We start from the raw sequence: 21,715 nt of genomic DNA, 5'->3' as shown, positions 1-21,715 counted from the left end.
CGGGAGCCAAGGCAATCTGGTGGTACCCTTGGAAAGCATCCAAGAAGCTTATCCTCGGGTGCCCATACGTGGTGTCTACTAGTTGGTCAATCTTGGGCATTGGGAACGGATCCTTGGGGCATGCCCTATTCAAGTCTGTGAAATCCACACAAACTCTCCATTTACAATTCTTTTTCTTCACCACCACCGTATTCACCAACCACCTCGGGAAGAATATTTCCGTTATCGCCCCTGCTTCCTTCAGCCTCTGGACTTCCAAGTTCACCGCATCAGCATGCTCCTTCAATGATCTCCTTGGTTTCTGCTTTTTCGAGGGGAATGATGGGTCCACATTAAGCTTGTGGACAATGAACTCGGGATCTACGCCGGGCACTTCGTACGGACTCCAAGCAAAAACATCCACGTTCGGTAAAAGAAACAACAACGTTTCTGCCTTTTCTTGGTTGTTCATGCTCGTGCCTATTTGGAAATACCTGTCTTCGTCCGGAAAAATTCTGACCTTCAGAACCTCCTCGGCAACGTCCGCCCCCGTTTCCCCTCGGGGCTTTTGTGATTGCTATAAAGGCTCTTTTTCGGTCTCTTCCGCTTGCCCGAGCTGTTCGTTCTTCCATCTGACCGCGGCGACCAGACATTGCCTAGCCACTTGTTGGTTTCCTTGCACCACGACGACTCCATACTCGGTGGGAAATTTTACTTTCACGTGCAGGGTGGACAAAACGGCCTTCATTGCGTGGATCCACGACCTTCCCAGTATTGTAGTGTACGGTGAGAATGACCGGACTACTATGAAGGTCACTATTACTTCCTTGCCTTCCATATCCACTGAGAGAGAAATTTGCCCTTCGAGAACCACGACCCTTCCGTCAAACGAGACCAATGGCGTGTCATATTTCGCTAAATCCTGACTCTTCAATCCGAGCCCTTCGAACAAGTCCGGGTACATCACGTCGGCCCCGCTTCCTTGGTCTATCATCACTCTTTTTACCAAGAACCCGCTTATCCGAGCTATTACCACCAACGCATCATCATGAGGTTGGATCGTCCCCTGTAAGTCTTCTTCCCCAAAAGAGATGGTTAGCCGACTAACTTTGATCCTCTTCTCGGGTAGTTCTCCTTTTATGCAAGCCACTGTCAGTACCCCTTTTGCTGCCGCCGTACCTCTCGGGGTAGCATGGATGACTTCGATCACTCCCAATGGTGGCGGGAGGGGATTCCTTCTCTGCTGAACACCTTGGCCGGAATTTTGGTCAACGGAGTCCACTACAAACTCTTTCAGATACCCCGCTTTTGCTAACTGCTCGAGATGATCTTTCAGTACCCAACACTGCTCGGTGGTGTGCCCTTTGTCCCTATGGTATGTGCAATACAAGTTCTGGTTCCTCCGAGATGGGTCACTCCCCATTTTGTTCGGCCACTTAAAGAATGATTCATTCTTGATCCGATCTAGAATTTTATGCACAGGCTCTTTGAACGTCACATTAACTCCCTCAATTTGCGCCTCTGGTTCTTGCATCCTGAAATCTTTTTTCGGTCTTGCCGGGGCAAAGCCCTGCCGAGATCTCCCGAGCAACGGGGCTTTCCCTTTATTTTGTAGCCAATCATCTTCCAGGCGTTTATACTCCTCAATGCACCTCATAAGCTGCCTCATATCCTCGGGAGGTCTTTTTGTCAACGATTCCCGTAATTCGGAATCTTCGGGGAGCCCCATCCTGAAGGTGCTTGCGTCGCTATCTTCTCATTTCCTCTACCGATCTCGTTGTAGAGTTCCCAGTACCGGCTGGCGTAACTTCGAAGGGTTTCACCGACCCTCATTTTTATGGAAAATAGCGCAACCACCGGCTGCGGCACTCAGCTACATGTCACGAATCTACTACAGAATTCTTGAATTAGCTCGGCAAAGCTACGAATGGAGCCTTTTTGTAACCCGTTGAACCATCTCAGGGCCGTGGAACCGAGACTGGAGGGGAATACCTTACACATCAAGGCATCATTGTGTGCATGCAAGGACATCATGTGGATATAATGACTGACATGCTCTACAGGGTCCGTCTTCTCGTCGTAGGAATTGAATGGCGGTCTTGTAAATCTACTTGGCATAGGGGCCTGTTCAATTTCGTTTGAGAATGGTGACCGAGCAGCCCTTCGTAAGGCTCGGCTCATGGCATCCATGGTAGCACTGTGGGGTCGCCGTTCCTCTGGCGAATCAGACCCTCGGTCCCCGTATTCATGCGAACGCGAACGGTCCCGGCAGTGACGTGTCTCTCGGGAATGTGAGTGATTCCTTCGCCGATGTGATTCTTGAGAGGGTGATCGGTTTTGGAATCGTCGCGTACTGGATTGGCTAGAGCTCTCTTCGCGCCGATCTCCCGTGCTATCATTTCTCCTTTGCCAGTGGTGGCGGTCCTTTTCTTGGCACCGACCCCTTGCTTCCAGCTCTAGATCCATCACCAGTCTGCACAATCGCTCCAGCTCTCGGTCTCTGTCATTGTACTGCCTGTGTCCCGAGACGCCGGACATCGTTCGGTGGGTCTGATCTGACCCTTCTCCCATGCCAGACTCTTCCTCTCCTCGTAGGCGCTCCCTATCCTCGCGCTTTTTCTGTCTTCGTTCCCGCCATGTGGACCCCCGAGAAGATTCCACAGAACCGCTCTCAGCACGCCTTCCCGAATGACGTTCGGACATTTCCCTTATTTAAGTCTCAGTCGAACCACAGCTTTGTAGGAGGGTCCCACGGTGGGCGCCAATTGTGCAAACCCAAAACGAGACTGTTGGGCTCAACCTCTTTTGGGCTCACAATTTATTTGTAAGGTGGGCCTCAAGATTTCCTACTTTGGGTCGTTCTCGGCACAGAGACTCAAAGTAGTATTCCTCTCTAAATGACTGTTTTCACTTCTTTTTTCTGAACCCCTTCATCTTCCCCAACTTCTGCTATTTATAGCTTAGGTTAGTGGGGAGATCATGATTATTGCCACCGCTAGTGCAATTGAAGGTCCAATATTATCTGTTTTAAGTGGGAGTTTAGGTGAGAGTGGGATGTAACAATTATGGCCTTGGAACTTGGTTCCAGTTCAGGCGAATCTGCTCGGTAATGGTGTTCCCCGAGCATCTCATGACTTGCTCGGATAGGGTTTATATGATTGTTCGGGAAGTACCATGCCGAGCGCATCTCTGGATCTGAGGCCTAAAACTCGTTTTTTATGAAGGCAGTTTCAAGAAGGATTTAGGGCGATGGGGCCGTTCCATTGGGCTTGAGCCCAGGGCCCATATGGGTCTTGGGATCTAGGTGCTGTACAATATATATATATATATATATATATATATATAGAGAGAGAGAGAGAGAGAGAGAGAGAGAGAGAGAGAGAGAGAGAGAGAGAGAGAGAGAGAGAGAGAGAGAGAGAGGTCAAAGGCCTTGTAGCTGAATTGGCACCTCCCTATGCACAAAGTGCTTGGGGGTCTAGGGGGGAAAGGGTTCGAACTGTGGGGTTAGCAGCATCTTGTAATTATTTATAAAATATATATATATATATATATATAGAGAGAGAGAGAGAGAGAGAGAGAGAGAGAGTGAGAGAGGCTACTTTTGTTTCCCTTTTGAAAATACTTTCCTCAATTTCAAGTATTTGGTTAACTAAAGTTGTTGATCAATTTGATATTTTTGACGTAGAATGATTTATGCCTCTATTTTCATGCAAAACATTTTATATCTCACCCAAAACTCATCAACCCCAACCTCCACCTCCCCTTCCCCCATTGTTCTCAGTTGATCTTGCCGCAACCACATTACGGCCGTCGATATCAACCCAACCACCTTGCTGCCGTCGATATCCACTAATAGCTTTGCTACTGCTGATCTCTCCCAAACCAATTTATCATCTCTCTCTCTCTCTCTTTCATTACTTTTTTTTTTTTAATTAAAAAAAATTTCTTCATTATTTTAGATGTTTTTGGGTTGGAATTTGTTTATTATATCTCTGTTTGGTAGCTAAAAAATTTGAGAAAGTAGTAAAAAGTAAGTTTTTTGGAAGCATTTTTAGGAATACAAAAAACACCTGAAACATTTTTTTTTTCCCGAAAAATGTTTTCACCTCAAAATATTCCACGACCGGAAAGAAAATGCTTTCAGGTAAAACAAACGGAACCATACATACAATACAAGTACTTCTCTCTCTCTAAAAAGGTTCATGAAATGAAGACACGTTAATATAATATGGATGATGTTGCATGTTCCAACTTCCATGCAATAAAGTTTAAAGCAACAAAGGTGCATTGCGCATATGAGGAGTTTGACTTTGGACCTCACAAATTGCACCACTCTCTTCTTTTAAGCAACAGTTGCAGTGCATTATACTTTTTCTTCTAATTAACTTCAAATACCCCCTCAAAAAAAAAAAAAAAAAAAAATCAAATACATAATTACATTAATCATTAAAACAAAAATAATACTATCTTTTTAAGACTTAATTAAACTCAATATAATTATGTGTCTAAATTCAACTGAAAACCTAATATACTGCACCTAAATTTGTCATTTATTTATTTGCGTTATTTTGTTCACTTGAAGGTTGCATTGTTGCAGTTGATTGGATTTGGAATAGTCCAAGTACAGCCCAGTCTACATACAACATATGGTCGGCAATGCCGAAGTAGAAAATTGTAGTCCAAGAATGTTTCTTAGCTGTGTTAATTGTTAAAAAAGATATTGCTTTGCGCATAAAGTAACAATAGTGAGCATAGACACAGAGCAAAGAAAAAGGAAATGTTTTGGGCCTTTTGGCTATAATTTCATCATCCCAAAGGTGTAATGGGGTTTAACTACAAAAAAAGACAATAATTTTGTAGCTTAGTGGCATTTTCTCTTCTCTTTTATAAAGAGAAGTGGGATTCAAATCTCCTCTTCCCCATTATTGTGATTATTGATTTTTTAAAAAAAAAAAAAAAAAAAAAGGAAAAGAAAGAAAACAAAACTAGTGAAATGGAATAAAGACTACCAAAAGCTAATGAGTTTTTTAGTAATCTAGGAGCAATTTTCCCTTCTATTACATAGTAATAGGCTTAACAAATTAATTTTTTTTGGGTCAAATCCACCATTCATGTGAGAAGGGTGAGTATTGCTATCACAGAATTGAATAATTTTCCATCATGCTCTCTCAAGAAACTTGCCCATTTGACTAAACTAAACAATACTTGAGGCAGATCAATGACGAACACCTTCTATGGGCTCAGGTCCTTTAGGAAATTTTACCCAACTAAATTGAATTTTGTTGCTAGATCAAGGCCTTTAATCTAAAATTTGGGCTGCTTGTATGGTGGGAGGCTCAATTTGTGTCTATGGGCTTAGATGGTTAATTAACAATGGCAATTCATATCCTTTTGGGAAGATAAATAGGTCCAGTTGAACCCATTAGGCATCATTAGCATACTGATTCAAGGACCTACTGATGCCATTAAATTTTGACCGCTGATACAATCACCATCTTCTGTCACCATCCCCAATTATGTGGGAATTGGAGTGCATCAAAACTAAATCCACTGTTATAAATGGACAGAATCGGTTTTGGACTGGCAAAAAGCTTAAAATCATAAAACCTTGACGGTGAAATGGAAACTACTTATTTGACTTGAAATGAAGACGATCTTATTTCGTGCCGGGTAGGGTCAGTTATGGCATACCACTTGGAGAGGGCAAGAAAAGAGAGAGAGAGAGAGAGAGAGAGAGAGAGAGAGAGAGATGGTACACTTGCAAAATATAAATGGAATACCTACATTATCTACACGTAATTAATCATATTAACAATTTGAAAGTAATTTGAATTTAAATAACAACAAAAGAATCGTAATAACTTAAAGTAACTTTCTACAAATGTCAGATCCAACAAGCTCGAGGAATAAGGCACAGAATTCCCATCAATTGAACTTGGCAATCACTGTAATGCTAATGAGAAGCCTGTGGAATTGGCATAAGACACATCACATGCCAAATCATGCACCAAATTTTCCAAACTCCATACTGGCCTCAGACATTAGAACCCGGTACCGATTAATCTTTGATCAAAGGAGTTGCCACTCATCCTCATGCGAATGGCCCTCAGCATCACCAATGGGCTCGAGACCAAAGGACTCATCCTTTTGAACTCCATCAGTATCAACTGACACTTCAGGGTGACTAACTGGCTTTGACAAATTATGCTTCTGAGCCACAGTAAATAATGGAGCACCATTTGACTCATCTGCCAGCTTGGAAGCCCGAAGACAAAAATCATCAAAATCATCTGTCAACCAAGAAAAACACAGAAAACCAAAGTCAATAAAAGATTTTCCCTAAACTATATAATAGGCAGAACCATGAAATTCAATCAGGCCCAATCAGCAAACCTTTGTCTCGGCAATAAAATCCAAATGCTAAGGATGAATCAATTGAGTCTAATGATATGTGTCGTATGATACTGAGAGAAAGAGAGAGAGAATTAGAGAGCAAAATAAAGAAGAAACCAAGAGCAGAAAATACTCAAGTGAATAAAGTCTCATAATCTTACTTGCAGTGGTAAGATGAAGTATCGGCCTCTAGATCGTTTCTACCAATACTAACTACCTGATAACAAAAATAAAAACACACTAGTCAGTCGTGAATGCAACCACAACTACATTACAATTAATATCCATCCTAGAAAGTAGATCGCCAGTATATTAAGCATATTTCCTGCATATCAAGACAGACATACTGGCACTTAGATGTAAGAAGAGAAGAGGTGGTGAGAAATATACATATATATATTTTTCCCAAGGTAAGTTACACATGCATCTGGTGGATCTTGAACCCACAAGGGCACAACCTCACCCTCTACCTTACTCTCACAAGGAGAGGTAGTTCTAGTTGAGAGCTAGAGCTCATTGGCCATGATATTAAAAATGATTTAGGAAAAAAAAAGCACAACTGACAAAGAAGTTGGGGCTGTGGAAACCCAATGATACAGTAAATCCCAAGTTCTAAAATAATAATCATTTTTCTCAATTGAGCTCTTTCTAGGACCATATTCTCCACAATAAAAGGCCATCATGTTGCTTCAAATAATCTGCCTCTCTCGTTCCTGTAGTATCTTACAACTTAAAATACATCAACACTACTTTTATTATTTTTAGTTTCATTAAGTTTTTTCATAAATTATTATTTGGTAAGTGTTATTTTCAATATATTCTTATCAATCTAAAATATGTAATTTGTACATATACAAGTATTTATAGAAAGTAATTAATTATAGTTATGCTACATACTGGTTGAACGTCATGTGGATCAAGGAAGAAAGCCTTTTCATCTTGCACACCAATGATGTAAGTTGAAGCCCCTGGCTTCCCACCCACAATGCCAAGGCTTTGTGGAAACATAAAAGTTGCCCTCAATGATGGAATATACCTGGAAAGAATATAAGAAACATTCAGCAATTAACATATATGGTAGAAAACAGAATTACTTATAAAAATAAAATAAAATAGTTAGGATACAGTAGATTCTAAAGTGCACTGATCTTATTGTCAAGTCAATGTCTCTGTTGAATTTTCTGTATAAACTTATTCTAAAGGCCATGATTAGAAAAGATCTCCTGGTCCCACTAATCTATATATATAATAATAGGTAAAGCTGAGAGAAAATCCAATTAGATTTCAAATTGGAATTAAATTAGATTCTAATTTTATGCCATGTGTCCCATCTAATCTAAGTTTTTAATTTTTTGTGCCAAGTGAGTTAATTCAATGTAAAAATTATATTTTAATTAGAGTTTAATTTTGTGCTATGTGTCCCATCTAATCTAAGTTTTTAAATTTTTGTGTCAAATGAGTTAATTTAGTATAAAAAACAAGGAGTCCAATATAAGCAAACTATAAAAAATATAACTTTTGAATGATTTTATATTAATGAGCCTTTTTTTGTATAACTAAAAACAATTCAAGTTTATATATATATATATATATATATATTAATAGCCAAAACTATGAGAAAATCCAATTAAATTCTAAATAGAAGTCTAATTTTGTGCCACGTGTCTCATCTAATTTTTAAATGTGTTTCAAGCGAATTATTATGTGCAAAAAAAAAAAAAAAAAAAAAAAAAAAAGAGTCTAAATTCAATTAGATTCTAAATTGAATTTTAATTGGAGTTCAATTTTGCACATGTGTTCCATCTAATTTTTTAATTTTTGTGATAAGAAAATTATTAAATGCAAAAACAAAAGAGTCTAGATCTAATTAGATTCTAAATTATATATATATATATATATATATATATATATATATATATATAATTATGATTGTTTTTAAATGTATTCGTGCATATGCACGGAGTTACATACTAGTACTAGTAAAACAAGAGATCATCATTGAATGATTGCTCATGTTCATGAGAAATGAAGATATGGCAAATCAAGTTTATGTTTCTTCAAGAACTAATTGTTACCCCAATCGTCTTTGGACCAAATGGCATCTGTTCTCCCCTAAAACAAGTGGTAGAACCGTAGAAGGCATGTCACCAAGTTCAGTCTTGTGTGGATCCTGAGTTGTGTTCATGTCTCAAACAAACATTATAAATAACTTTGAAGAGCACAACTCCTATTTATCTCACCCAAAGCATGCCAATTCTACTCTATATTTTCTCTTTAGCTTAACAATATGTGCTTATGAACCACAACACCCATCCTAGCATATGCCCACCTAGGTGTTCCCCATAAAACCAACCACTTTTTACCTAAAACCCAAAAAAAAAAAAAAAAGTGCATATGATGTCCTTGAAAAAAAAAAAAAAAAATTCCCTCTATCCCAAATTGTTAGTCTTCTATTCCATTGTTGGGATGTCTTAAAATGAAGTCCTCTTAATCTTTCACTAAAGTTTAAATTAGGGATATTAGTTTTGGGAACTTGTACCTTTTTAAGTAAAAGACAATGCATTAAATGATGTTCTCTTAAAAAGTTAGATTTTCTAAGTAAGCTTAACAATATGGGGAGGAGAGAGTACTATACAAACCCAAGTGTAGGGCAGATAAAACATTGCACAACTCAACCTGACTCATCCCAGTATTGCGCGAGCAGTTTCAAGACATGGGCAGATCGGCTGTGGCTTTAATGATGGTAAAACTCAGTTTGATGGTCAGATGTAAGAAAACCCACTATCAAAATACCTTGGTGACATGCCTTCTACAAATACCGGTTGAGTATTTTGTCAGGCGTAAGAAAACCCACCAACAGAAATCAGTTTGGTGGCCAGGAGTTAGTATATATTTTTGATAACTCAATAGTTACAATGGAGGAGGGGTGATTTGAACCCTGGAAGTTTTCATTGGAAACACCAGAATGTGCCATGCAGTTGAGCAATAAGGCTCTTGGCAAGTCAGATGTAATATAGTATACCTAAAGTAAACATAAAATATAGCTAAAATATATATAACATGCTTAAAAATACTAACTAACTAAAAATATATAGCCATAAGGGATACTAGGTGTTCCTTGGAATCTCCAATTGTCCATTTTTTTTCCTAAATATTCTAAAGAGCCCTTTGGACACAAATGGTTTCCCTTTAGACAGTAAAATCTATAGGCAATTGACCCCACTTACCAGAACCAATTGCTAAGTAATCCAGGGGCATTCATCCCCAAAGGGTGAAACAATTTATGGTCATGAAGAAACTGCAGAAGTCTTCCTAAGTTCCTGGAAAAAAGTATATTATCTGATGTATACACTAAATAATATAGTTGCAGTTCAAGCCTTTTGGCAGAGGTATGCAAAAATGGTGAAAAGCAAAGTCATAAGGGATACTAGGTGTTCCTTGGAATCTCCAATTGTCCATTTTTTTTCCTAAATATTCTAGAGAGCCCTTTGGACGCAAATGGTTTCCCTTTAGACAGTAAAATCTACAGGCAACTAACCCCACTTGCTAGAACCAATTGCTAAGTAATCCAAGGGCATTCATCCCTGAAGGGTGAAACAATTTATGGTCATGAAGAAACTGCAGAAGTCTTCCTAAGTTCCTGGAAAAAAGTATATTATCTGATGTATACACTAAATAATACAGTTGCAGTTCAAGCCTTTTGGCAGTGGTATGCAAAAATGGTGAAAAGCAAAGCCTTGTAGGAACACAATCTTGAAGCTCATAACTAAAATAACCTAAAATGCATATCAAATAACAAAAATATCAATCAAGTAAAGAAGTAACAACCAAAGTTTCAAGATATAGAGGAGCTAATAAATGCATCCTCATGGCTTGCAATATAAGGAACCAAGTGGCTATAAAATCCCAGCTCAACCATAACTAATTACTACTATACCACAGCTTGAAATAGCTATGCTGAAGTAGATTCTACAACTTCCCAGGACAACCTAGATTGAAGATAAGGAGTATTAAGTACAAAATTCTGTAACTTTACGAACCTGGGATTGACCTTTTCAAGTCCAAGAACCAAAGGAACCAATAAAAGAATGGGCGTCCAATCAACTTGACCTCTTGAAAACTCAAAACAATGTCTTGAGGCATCTTCGATGCAAAGAACTGGAGCTCCACCTCGCTCCCCATCTTCATCTCCAGAAACAACATAAACAGCCATGGGAAGTTGCTGGTTCTCAAGGTCAGTTGACTCCCTTTTACATCTGGCCAGAGTTTCCCATGTGCGACACATGGCATAAGGGCCCACCCATGACCCAGCAGCAAGGTTATAAGCCTTTCCAGCTAAAAGAAGATTGTGGATAGAGAAAGGCGATGCCTCAGAATCACCAAAAAAGTGAAGAATCTCAATATATTCTTGATTGAATGGCTGCATATGATACAAAAGAAACCATAAATAAGATACATACTAGGCAACTAAAATTGATTTGTGAGTATCACATTTCTATACCATTCACCTCACCTTTTGCAGAGGTTTTCTCCAGGATCTCCCTAATCGATGAAAAACCAATGCCTGCACAGATTAAAACCAGTCATATAGACCAACTAGAATTTTTTATTTTATTTTTATTTATTTATTTATTTAACAAAAGGCATTATTATAACAAGTAACAATATCATGGCTAATTAACCTGAATAAGGAAAAAATAAAGCAGAACCATACCTGAGCAACAAGCATCTGACTGCTGCGAAGCATGCAACCCCAGCTTACATCACTGGTATACTTTGATTCTCCAATAGCATCGAAACCTGTAGAAAAACAGAGATTAGTAGTTTCATTCCAGTGATTCCAATTTACACAAGCTTTCTTTCTAGATACATCAAAAAAAGGATAATATTCTATTAACCAAACCTTTTCGATATGTCGTCAAAATTCGTGATGAAAAATCTTGTTCAAATCTGGCTAATCCATTGCTAGTATCAGCATCTCCAGATGACTCATCCTGTGACATTCTATAGCACACACCTAAAAGCCATATGTCACTAGTTGAGCTAGAGATGCCAGTCCTACTTAACCCTAGTACACGCTCCTGAATTCTCCTCATTGAGCCACTAGCCACAGCTTTTCTTACAGCTGCTGTCCACCCATTCTGTTTAGCATGAGCTGCTTTCTTTTCACCAGCTGATGAACCACTAAGAACTGCCTTGTTTTCACAAGGTAACGCCTCACTATGTGTTTCAAAGATTGAGAGAGCAGATGAAACGAAATTTGACCATACGGAGGCCTTAGTGAACTTACTATCACTGGATTCTGGGTCTGAACAAACAGGCGGTGTACTACTATTTGAGTTATCAGTTAAACTTTTAGAAGAACATTTTGAAGCAACAGCTCTCTCACAGAAACCCTTCATTACCTAGTCATGAAGCGTCGTACAATAATGGGATCGGCTCATAGAAGCAACCCAAATTTTAGTCTTTATCTGCAATCCAGAGGTAAAATTAGAAATAATTTCCAAAAAGAAGCCAAGAGAACTAGATTATATGCAAATAACATATGGAAGCAAATCCATAATTTTTAAAACTGGAAAAAGTATACATTAAAACTAGTAAAAATATGTGTTCTCAAGGTTGTCATACTATAAATATTAAATTAAATCGGTCAGGTTCAACTATCTTAGGTAAGAATCTATACCAAGAATAGGAGAATGAATGTATGGAAAATAAATTGTTCCACATAATGACAATGAGCTGTAGCTCACCTAGCACTTCCTCTTCCCATGATAATGGGATAGAGGGTGAGATCGTGGGCTTAAGACCACTGGGAGAGCGTAACTTACCAATAAAAAAAAAATCCACACAACAAATTACATCCACTAGTATAAGCCAGAACTCCAAATAGTACAAATTCCTCTCATTCTTATTTAACAACTTCAATTTCCAAAATTGTGCACTCTGAATAACTTCTTCTTTCCCTATCTTGGTGGGAGCACCTTAACTTAAAAAAGCCTTAGCCCCAACAAGACGGGTTGACTTAAATGAAATGTTTCCCATCAAACTCAATCTAAATTCTAAAGTCATTCTTTTTCAACATTTAGCCATGTTAACCCATGTTGTTTATGGCCTTGTCATTTAGCAACTTCAACTTGTATATCCAAACACTTCATAGACCAAAGTAGTAGAATTAATGACATCTATTCTCAACCAGTTACCAAACATTTAGCCATGTGTTAACCTATAATCTTTATGTCTCTAGTAAGGCCAACCAATTACCAAATTCTAAAGTTACATAGAAAAACCCAACTCTACTTTTTTTCTTTTAGACTCAAAACACCCGTTTTCTCGACTTCCAGGAGAATACTTAAGACTCTGAGTAAGAATATGAATGACTTACACCCTTGACAATGAGTCAATGACTGCATAAATATTCTATGGCATGAACAATTTGCTCAAGTACAATTTGTTCAACATCGTGAACATAAACTTTCTATACCTATCAAAAAAATAAAAAATTCTACAGCATGAATATTGGGCATTGGCAATGCCCTACTAAATTCTTTTTTGATAGATACATTAGAAGTCCAACATATTCTTCATCTGGGGCGGCCACAAACGTCACGGTTTGTAGCATTTTTCTACTAGCTAACCAATTAAATTGCCTTGCAACATCCTCTCAGTAACTCCACCAACAGCAAAGCCTGCCCTTCGAAATTTACCATTATATACATACATAGATAAACTCAGTCATACACCAATCGAGCAGTATTTACCGTGACCACTACCTGGGATTCATTGAGAAACACAAAGCCCACACCTTAATCCCTTGAGCTCACTTTCCTAGGTTCCCAAATAACACTAATTCCTCAAAACTCGCAGAGATCTGATATACATATACTAATTTTTATTAACATAAAATTAAACTAAATAGAACCCAGAAAAAAAAAAAATTGTGATTAGGATCTGAAAGCGTCATAACAATTGCCAGAGAAACTGATTTTAATTATCCATTAAAATCATCCAATTCAAAGACATAATAAAACAAGAAAAGCAAAAAAGGCAATCCCAAGTTATTACAAGCAGGCACATAATTTAATGACCCCATAATTCAAAACCAAACATTAACATAAATAAAATAAAATAAAATCCCATAATATATAAGAAAAGAGAGAAAATTTAGGAAGAAAAGGAGTGGTTACCTGAGAAAAAAATTTCTGAAACTGAAATCTTCTAATAATAACGATTGTGATTTTGGGATTTAGAATTGAATTAGATAGATGGGTGGGTTTTATTGTTAATCGTTTATTCACATAGAAAACCAAAAAGCCAACACAAAACAAAGTTCAGATTGAGTTTGTGTTGTGTTTAGGAATCTACGTACGACTTCGGAGTTTGGAAACTCGGGAAGAAGCAAAAACCAAATAATCTTAATCCCTTCCCTTCAATAATTATAAAATGCTATATGTTTTTTTTTTTTTTTTGGGTATTTTTGGTCACGACAGAGGACAGACACGCCACTTCAATTAAAAAGAAAAAGATAGAGACCGAAAAGTGAAGCTGAAGCAGATCTGTTGGACTCTCATCTGGGTCCAGGCCTTTTCAATATCTGGGCTTCAACTCTTGGTTTTGAGTCCAGTTCGGTTTCAATAACTGCCTAACTTTACTCAATTCTCGTTGAGTTTGAAAATTATTACGACACTTTCGTAACAATTTCTAGATATGATGTTGCTGCTGCTATAAATATGCCAAAAAATTAAAAAAAAAAGTAATTTATTTTTTTAAAGAGTTTCAAACTATGATGTTTGCCTGATGATAACTTTTTATTATTAAACCAAGAGACCAATTGATTTTTGGTGTAGACGGAGATTGAATATCAAATCTCTTATTCAGCCATCAGAGATTTTATTAGTTGAGTTAACTGGAACAAAAAAAAAAAGTAATTTAACTTGTAGATTTAAATTAGAATTTATAACAATTTATTATCTAGAATTTATTGTGAAATTGTTTCAATTGTAAACTCTTTTCAAAGTTGGTCATTCTTTCGTACCTTTGGGCAAGACAAGCAAATGCTTTAGATAGAAGCCGCTATGTTATCTTTATCTTTTTAAGTTTGGATAGAGTTTATTCCTCCAAACATTGTAAATTTTGTTAACAATGATTTATAGCTATTTGTATAAAAGTTTGGTACATCTTTTTTTTTTTTTTTTTTTTTTTTTTTTTTAAGTAATATTTTTATTAGGGTAAATTATATATTTGATCCTTAAACTTTAGGCTATATGTCAATTTAGTCCATAATCTTTTAAATGTGTAATTTGGTCCATAACCTTTTTATATTGTGTCAAAATGGTTTTTGCCGTTAAGTGATGAATAAAAAATGCTAACATGACTAATAGCTAAAATAAAAAAATTTTGTCACTTAGGATGCCACGTGAACTACCACATGGCCTAAAACAAAACTCAATCCATTTGAACCAATACAATTGGGATTCAAATCCCTGAAATCACAAGGAAACACAAACTCGGCCATTACCACTCAATTGAGTTGATAACTTGATATGCACCCACAAGTCACAAACAAAATGAAGGTTTTGGGGGGTCTTTGGTACATGCACTTAAAAACATCTGTTTTGTTGTTTGAAAACATGTGTGGAAATACGTGTGAGTGAAAAAATGTGTGAAAATACGTGTAATATTATTTAAAAATTGAAAACATATGTTCGAGTGGGTGTACTAAGCGAGGCCTTCATTTCACCAAAATCATCTTTACGGTCTGTGCTCTCTAAATAAACAAATGTAACAAAAATAAACATTTTCTTTTGTTGATCTAGAATCCTCACATCTTGCTTCAAAATACCACTCAATCACACAAAAAGAAACTAGATGTGCCAAAAAAAAAATTACCTAAAGCAAGTGGGACAAAGTTTGGCTACAAACTTGGTTATACTCTAAGGCTATAACATCATTCAATTTCTTTTTATTGGATATGAATTTTGATAAATCCATCATTAGATTGCATTTTCTACTTGTATCTTCCATGCTTACAAAATTTTAAAAAGATTATTTGCATCTCATACAAAAACCACAACGGAAGCAACATAAGGACTTAATTCTTGAGAGATAATATGTAATCTTGAATTCTAAAACAAAGAAGAGACAGCGTAACTTGGTGCTGTAAAATTCAAAAACAAGACTTGAAAATACCTTCAATCTTTGCTACTACCACATCTCCTTGAGTCACAATGTCTCGAATAATATGATACTTTCTTTCTATGTGCTTTCCTTTCTTATGATTCCTTGGATCCTTAGATTGTGCAACTGCTCCACTATTGTCACAAAACAGTGTTATTGGAACTTGTTCCATTCTCATAACACCAAGATCAGAAAGGAATTTCTTGAGCCAAATAGCTTGAAGCAGCAACATATTCATCTTCCATGGTGGAGTTAGCAATACAAGATTGTTTAACACTTCTCCAACTAATGGCTCCACCTCCCAAGGTGAACACATAACCTGAAGTTGACTTTTTGAAATCAAAATTTAACTGAAAATCAGAATCTGTGTAACCAATAGGTATCAAATCCTCACAATGGTAAACAAGCATATAGTCCTTCGTTTGCCTTAGATACTTGAGAATATGCTTTACAGCCTCCCAATGTTTTAGTCCTGGATTTAATTGATATCGGCTGACCATGCCAACTGAATAACAAATATCTGGCCTAGTACATAGCATGACATACATGAGACTTCCCATTGCTGAAGCATAGGGAATTTGTCTCATCATCTTTTCCCTTTCAGAAGTCTTAGGCCTTTGGTTATTAGATAGAGAAATTCCATGCCTAAAAGGAAGTAATCCTTTCTTGGAGTTTTGCATGCTTGATCCCTAGGATATAGCTTGCTTCACCCAAGTCCTTCATAACAAATTGGCTTAACAACCAAATCTTGATTGATGACATTACCCTTACATCATTCACAATGAGTAGGATGTCATCAGCATAAAGCACTAGGAAAATTACTACTTTGTCTTGATGTCTCTTGTAAACACATGGTTCATCAAGATTTTGTTCAAAACCAAATGATTTGATTGCTTGATTAAACCTGATGTTCCATGACCTAGATGCTTACTTAAGCCCATAAATGAACCTTTTTAATTTGCATACCATATGCTCTTGGTTCTTTACTATGAATCCTTCTGGTTGCTTCATATAAATTTCTTCTTCAAGATTGCTATTTAGAAAAATAGTTTTGACATCCATTTGCCAAATTTCATAATTAAAATGAGCAGCAATGGATAAGAGAATTCTGATAGATTTAAGCATAGCTACTGGCAAAAAAGTTTCTTCATTATTTATAACATAATGTCATACATAATATCGTACAATAGGATTTTAGGGCACTAATCCTAACAATCTCTCACTTGCCCTTAGAGACTATTGCATACCAATCTAACTCCCATTCCCTCCAAATGTGACTCAAAAGTCCTCCGAGGCAAGGCTTTTGTAAAGGGATCTGCCAGATTATTTGCACCATCAAAAACACTTTTTGATTTTATAAAAGAAGATCTATAGATCAACCATTAAGGGTTTCAAGATCAAGATCAAGAACCCTAAAATGCTAGGAACACTATAAATCATAAAATCCTAATCTCAAAGTTACATCACGCTTATATTAATATGTATAATCATGAACTGATATGAAAAACCAATAGTTAGAAAACAATATTTTATATATCGGCACATGAATCTATACATATTCATTTAATCTAAATATATAAAAGTATGCGGATGATGACAAGGCACATAATTCCATAGGTATATCAGTATCATAACAAGGATTCTAGTGCTTCAACTATTATATAAAACAAAGTAGTTATATCATATCTCAATAAACCTAGAATCTCATTAGCGGTGTGCATCAGTAACTATGGCTTTAATGAATCAAGTTCGTACCCATATAAAATTATATATATATGCGAGACCGAAGCCACAGTATCCGTAATTTCAATAAATATATCACATATTTCTATCACAGCACATAGGTTTATTGAACAATAGTTCTAAAACGAAATTAAGTAGAAAAATTACTGCAGAATTTTGGAACACCAAAAAAACGGTTTTCTTTAATTCTAAAACTCAATCACATGTTATACAAGCATGATATTGAACTTGGCTCTAATACAAATTGTTGAAAAAATTGGTTTTACATCTCATACAAAACATACAGTGGAAGCAATACAAGTATCTTGTTCATTCATGTAAGATAACATGGAATATCTATAATTTTAGAAACAAAGAATAGAAAGACGTACCTTGATGGAGTGAAATTCAAAACAAAAGAACTTCGAACTTGGGAAGACCTTTACTCTTCATCCCAATTCCACAGATGCCCAAAATGTGTGGTCTCTCAATCAGTTATGTACGCACTTGTTCAAGAGAGAATATGTTTTTAAGAAAACTGTCTTGTTTCTCCTTTTATCGCACATACGTTTTTTAAACCGTCAAAAGACAGTTAGTTTATTAACTTTATTTAATAACTCTTATTAAATAAACAACTGATGGAAAAAATTGGTTTTTGTCCCTTTCTATTAAACAATTCAACATTGAAACTCGATTTTCTCAAAATCGAGTTAAACCCTATAGTGGCATTTTAAGGAACCTATAATGACATTTTAAGGAGCCTATAGTGGCGTTTTGGAACTCGAGCTCTATGAACTCGAGTTATAGGTAAAAAGAAAACAAAAACTTGCATGGAACTCGAGTTCATGAAGCTTGAGTTCCAAAACGCCACTATAGGTCCTTAAAACATCACTATAGGCTTTTTAAAATGCCACTATAGGGCTTTAGGAATTTTTTTTTTTTTTTTTTTTTTTTTTTTTTTTTTTTTTTTTAACTCGATTTTCTAAAAGGAGCATTTTCCTAATTAGTTTGGAAAAGGGGGCAAAATGCTGGATTGTTTGATAGAAAGGGGCAAAGGCCAATTTTGTCCAACAACTGATTATCTAATTGAGCTAACCTTAGGTTATAACTACGTTTGTAGCCAAACTTTGTCCAATTAATTGGACTTATCTTCTTCTCTAAATGTACTATCAGCTGGGAATGTCAAGTAAATCAAAATTCACAATCTCAATCCCATGGATGAAAATTAATCATTACTTTCAAGTGGGCACCACGCAAACTTCTGAAGCTCATCCCCATCATCAATGCTACTGCTGATCTGTAGCATTATCAGAACGGCACCATACAATTTGCCAATGAAAGAAACAAAAGGCTAAAATTTTGAAAAGCAAAGGATAGTCATTGCCATCTGAACATTCCTTTCATTCATTAGTATCTTGTATCTACTTAGCCTTCTCACCTGCACCAAAGCCAAAATAGATTTATAATCTAGCTAATATTTTGCTACTATTTAAATAAACTCTAATTTGTTATCGTTTGCCTTGTGCTTTCTTTGTAACCGAACAAATCATAAGTTTCTTTTATTGTTTACACAAAAAAATTAATAGAATGGAACCTGTTGCTCTAAGAGAGTGGCTTGCAGTCCATGAGTTGTGCGATTTGCTCGTCAAGATCGTTGCTCAATATTGATGGTTATGAATTGACGCACATCTTGTTCTACTGATAATCGAACCTGTTTTTTCTTTTTCTTTTTTTAATTGTCCACATGACATACTAGGTGTCACAAAAATCAAATTTTATTCCTATAAAAAAAAAATAAAAAAATCAAATTTTATTTTAGCTGTTAGTCATGTCAACATTTTTCATCCATCACTTAACAACAATGATCATTTTGACATAATACTAAAATGTTAGGAACTAAATTAACACATTTGAAAAGTCAAAGACTAAATTGACATATACCCTAAAAGTTAGAGACTATATATATAATTTACCCGTTTTATTAATTTAACTAGAACTTAAAAAAGGGAAAACCATACTTGTTGTTTTTTTTTTTTTTTTTTTTTTTTTTTTTTTTTTTAAATTTAAATAAAGTAAAAGGAAATAGAAAAAAATTCTTCAAACTTCTTATTCATTTTTTAATTTTATTTTATAAACCTATACATTTTTTAATTGGATGTGAATTTTGAAAATTAGATTGCATTTTCTTATTGTATCTTTTATGATTGCAAAATTTCAAGAAAATTAAAAATTAATAGCTATGTCATCAATTAAATGTTTAAATTTTAATTTTTTGTAGTATTAAATTATGTATAAAAAATACATTTATGGATCGAATAGTAATTAACATCTGATTTGAGCGAATTTGACATGCATGTTTAATATATAAAGAACATACAAATCAATGATCAGATTTTCAAAACATATGGCCATGTTAATGTTTTAGTGGGAGTTTGAAGGGTTTCAAACTTTATTCTAAAATAAACCAGGTGTGTGCATGCCTAAACATGTGTATGCATGTTCATAAGGATATGTACACATGCACGAAACATGCACGCTCATCCTTGCCCAAAAACGCACAATTAAAGAGCAAACAAAACAACAACCAAAATTGAAATTAACCTAACCTAACATGCTCCTAACTATAAAAAAAGCAATAAACCCTAACTATAAAACATGATTGAAACGTAAAGGAAAACAAGAAAAGGTGAAGGCCACATACCTCACACAAATAGCTCTTTGAGCTTGATTTTGACTGCACTCCTTTGTCAATCTAAAAGACAAAAATCCTTTTTCTTATATGTTTTATTTGCTTTAAATATATATATATATATATATTTATTTATTTATTTATTTTGTTATAATTGTTTCCTTTTTCATCATATGCCATAAATCCAAAATACTCAAAAGGTTTTATTTTCTTACTTTCTTTGTATCAAGCCCTAATGCACTCTCTCTCTTCTCTCTCACCCACTCTCTAATTCTGATTTGAATCTCATAATTAGAGAACTAAAAGATTTAGAGATAAGCAAAGAAAACCTCTCAACTCATAACGGCTAAATACTTTTCTAAAAACTCAAAGTCAATACTCAATTGTCTATTACTATTCAATTCCATTTGGAAATTAGTTGACTATTCAAATATAAGGAAATCATCTTGACAAGTTTTAAACCAATTAATTTTATCATCTTAGACTTAAAAGTTAAAACAAGTGAAAATACAATCTACAATCCCTGCATGAACTCTGTAAAAGTGTCAACCATACTGGGCTATGGATTCAAACCATGAAACTCAATACATAATATTCAAAATAAGGGGCTGTCATTCTATCTTTAAAAAAAAAAAATAAAATCCTCCTCACTCTCAACTATCTACCTATCCAAAAAAAAAGAAAAAAAAGAAGAAGAAAGAATAAGGGCTGGTGGATCAATAGCAGTGCATGCTCAGGAATGCTTAACCTTCAATTGAACAGCAGCCCTTTCAAGCCAAAAATCCAAAGTGCACCATGCCCTAAGCAGACCTTTCCATGCAGCGAAGTATGTACGTGCACCACACACAAGAGTAACGTACTCAATTTTATACATTCACCTTTTAACTTTCTTGCTCAACATTTTCAATATTATTTCATCATGTTGATTGACCATATTGCTTTGGATTCATCATACGCACATTACTAATGTCCCTTTGAGACGAGTCAAATTATAGTGCTGATTGCGCAGCTCACTTTATATATTATTAAATGAATGGTAGCTGCAATAAATTGAGTCTATCAATGAAAGCTGAAAAAAATTACATTTTTCATTAACATAATAGCTCCAAGGAAATTTCTAAACCTTCAGCAATGGCTTCATTGATTCCTTTAAAAATTAAATAAAAAAGATTACATGGTTAAAAGTTAAAACATCATTATTTTAGCTTTGTATGCAGAACAGTCAACATGAGATTTGCAATCACCTGATTTGGTTTCATCTAGATCTTGAACAAGATTCTCTACAATTTCTACCTCACAATCACCTACTTCAATGTAATTTTCACCAACTTTATTAAGAACATCCATCTTTTGCTGCACTGACTTCAAAATAATTTTTATGCAAGTTATCTTCACAAAAAATTTCAACTTGTGATAGAAAAACCTGATTTTCCTCAATCTCTTCAACATTTTCTTTAGAAATCGACATCATCTTGTCAAGCCTCAAACCTTTTTCTTTTCTTGACACATGAATTTGGATGTGATAATTTTTTATTATGTGGTTGGCTTTTCATGTTTTGAACATATTCCTCTTCATATGAATATACAAATCTATAATTAACACTTGTATAATCTAGTATATTACAAACAAGGATGGAGCCAGGATTCTGATTAAGGGGGAGTGAAGTATGAATAATAATAATTTTAAAATCCATACTAACATCCATTTAGTATTGACAAACTATTAGCAAATGAAAAGATACAAAATAATTATTTTTT

The 21,715-nt window shown here is 35.5% G+C and overlaps 3 protein-coding genes across 3 annotated transcripts; all 3 read right to left on the bottom strand.

Annotated features, from left to right (window-relative positions):
• Window positions 1-556: 556 nt before the first annotated feature.
• On the bottom strand, window positions 557-1,648 carry LOC126728283 (uncharacterized). Its single transcript, XM_050434134.1, has one exon. The coding sequence runs from the start codon at window positions 1,646-1,648 to the stop codon at window positions 557-559; it is 1,092 nt and encodes a 363-aa protein (XP_050290091.1).
• A 4,089-nt stretch (window positions 1,649-5,737) lies between these two features.
• Window positions 5,738-13,854, bottom strand: LOC126726166 (cysteine protease ATG4-like). Its single transcript, XM_050431293.1, has 9 exons — window positions 13,557-13,854; window positions 11,276-11,843; window positions 11,087-11,172; window positions 10,886-10,936; window positions 10,413-10,792; window positions 7,270-7,408; window positions 6,534-6,589; window positions 6,373-6,443; window positions 5,738-6,269 (listed from the first exon to the last, which is right to left on the bottom strand). The coding sequence occupies exons 2-9, from the start codon at window positions 11,772-11,774 to the stop codon at window positions 6,049-6,051; spliced, it is 1,503 nt and encodes a 500-aa protein (XP_050287250.1). The 5' UTR covers window positions 11,775-11,843; window positions 13,557-13,854; the 3' UTR covers window positions 5,738-6,048.
• A 1,880-nt stretch (window positions 13,855-15,734) lies between these two features.
• Window positions 15,735-16,226, bottom strand: LOC126728281 (secreted RxLR effector protein 161-like). The gene has a single exon (XM_050434133.1). It carries the CDS (start codon window positions 16,224-16,226, stop codon window positions 15,735-15,737), a length of 492 nt encoding a protein of 163 aa, XP_050290090.1.
• Window positions 16,227-21,715: the final 5,489 nt, after the last annotated feature.

This window comes from Quercus robur, chromosome 5, assembly GCF_932294415.1.
Source record: "Quercus robur chromosome 5, dhQueRobu3.1, whole genome shotgun sequence".
Lineage (NCBI taxonomy): Eukaryota > Viridiplantae > Streptophyta > Magnoliopsida > Fagales > Fagaceae > Quercus > Quercus robur.
This window is presented reverse-complemented; position numbering and strand designations above follow the sequence as displayed.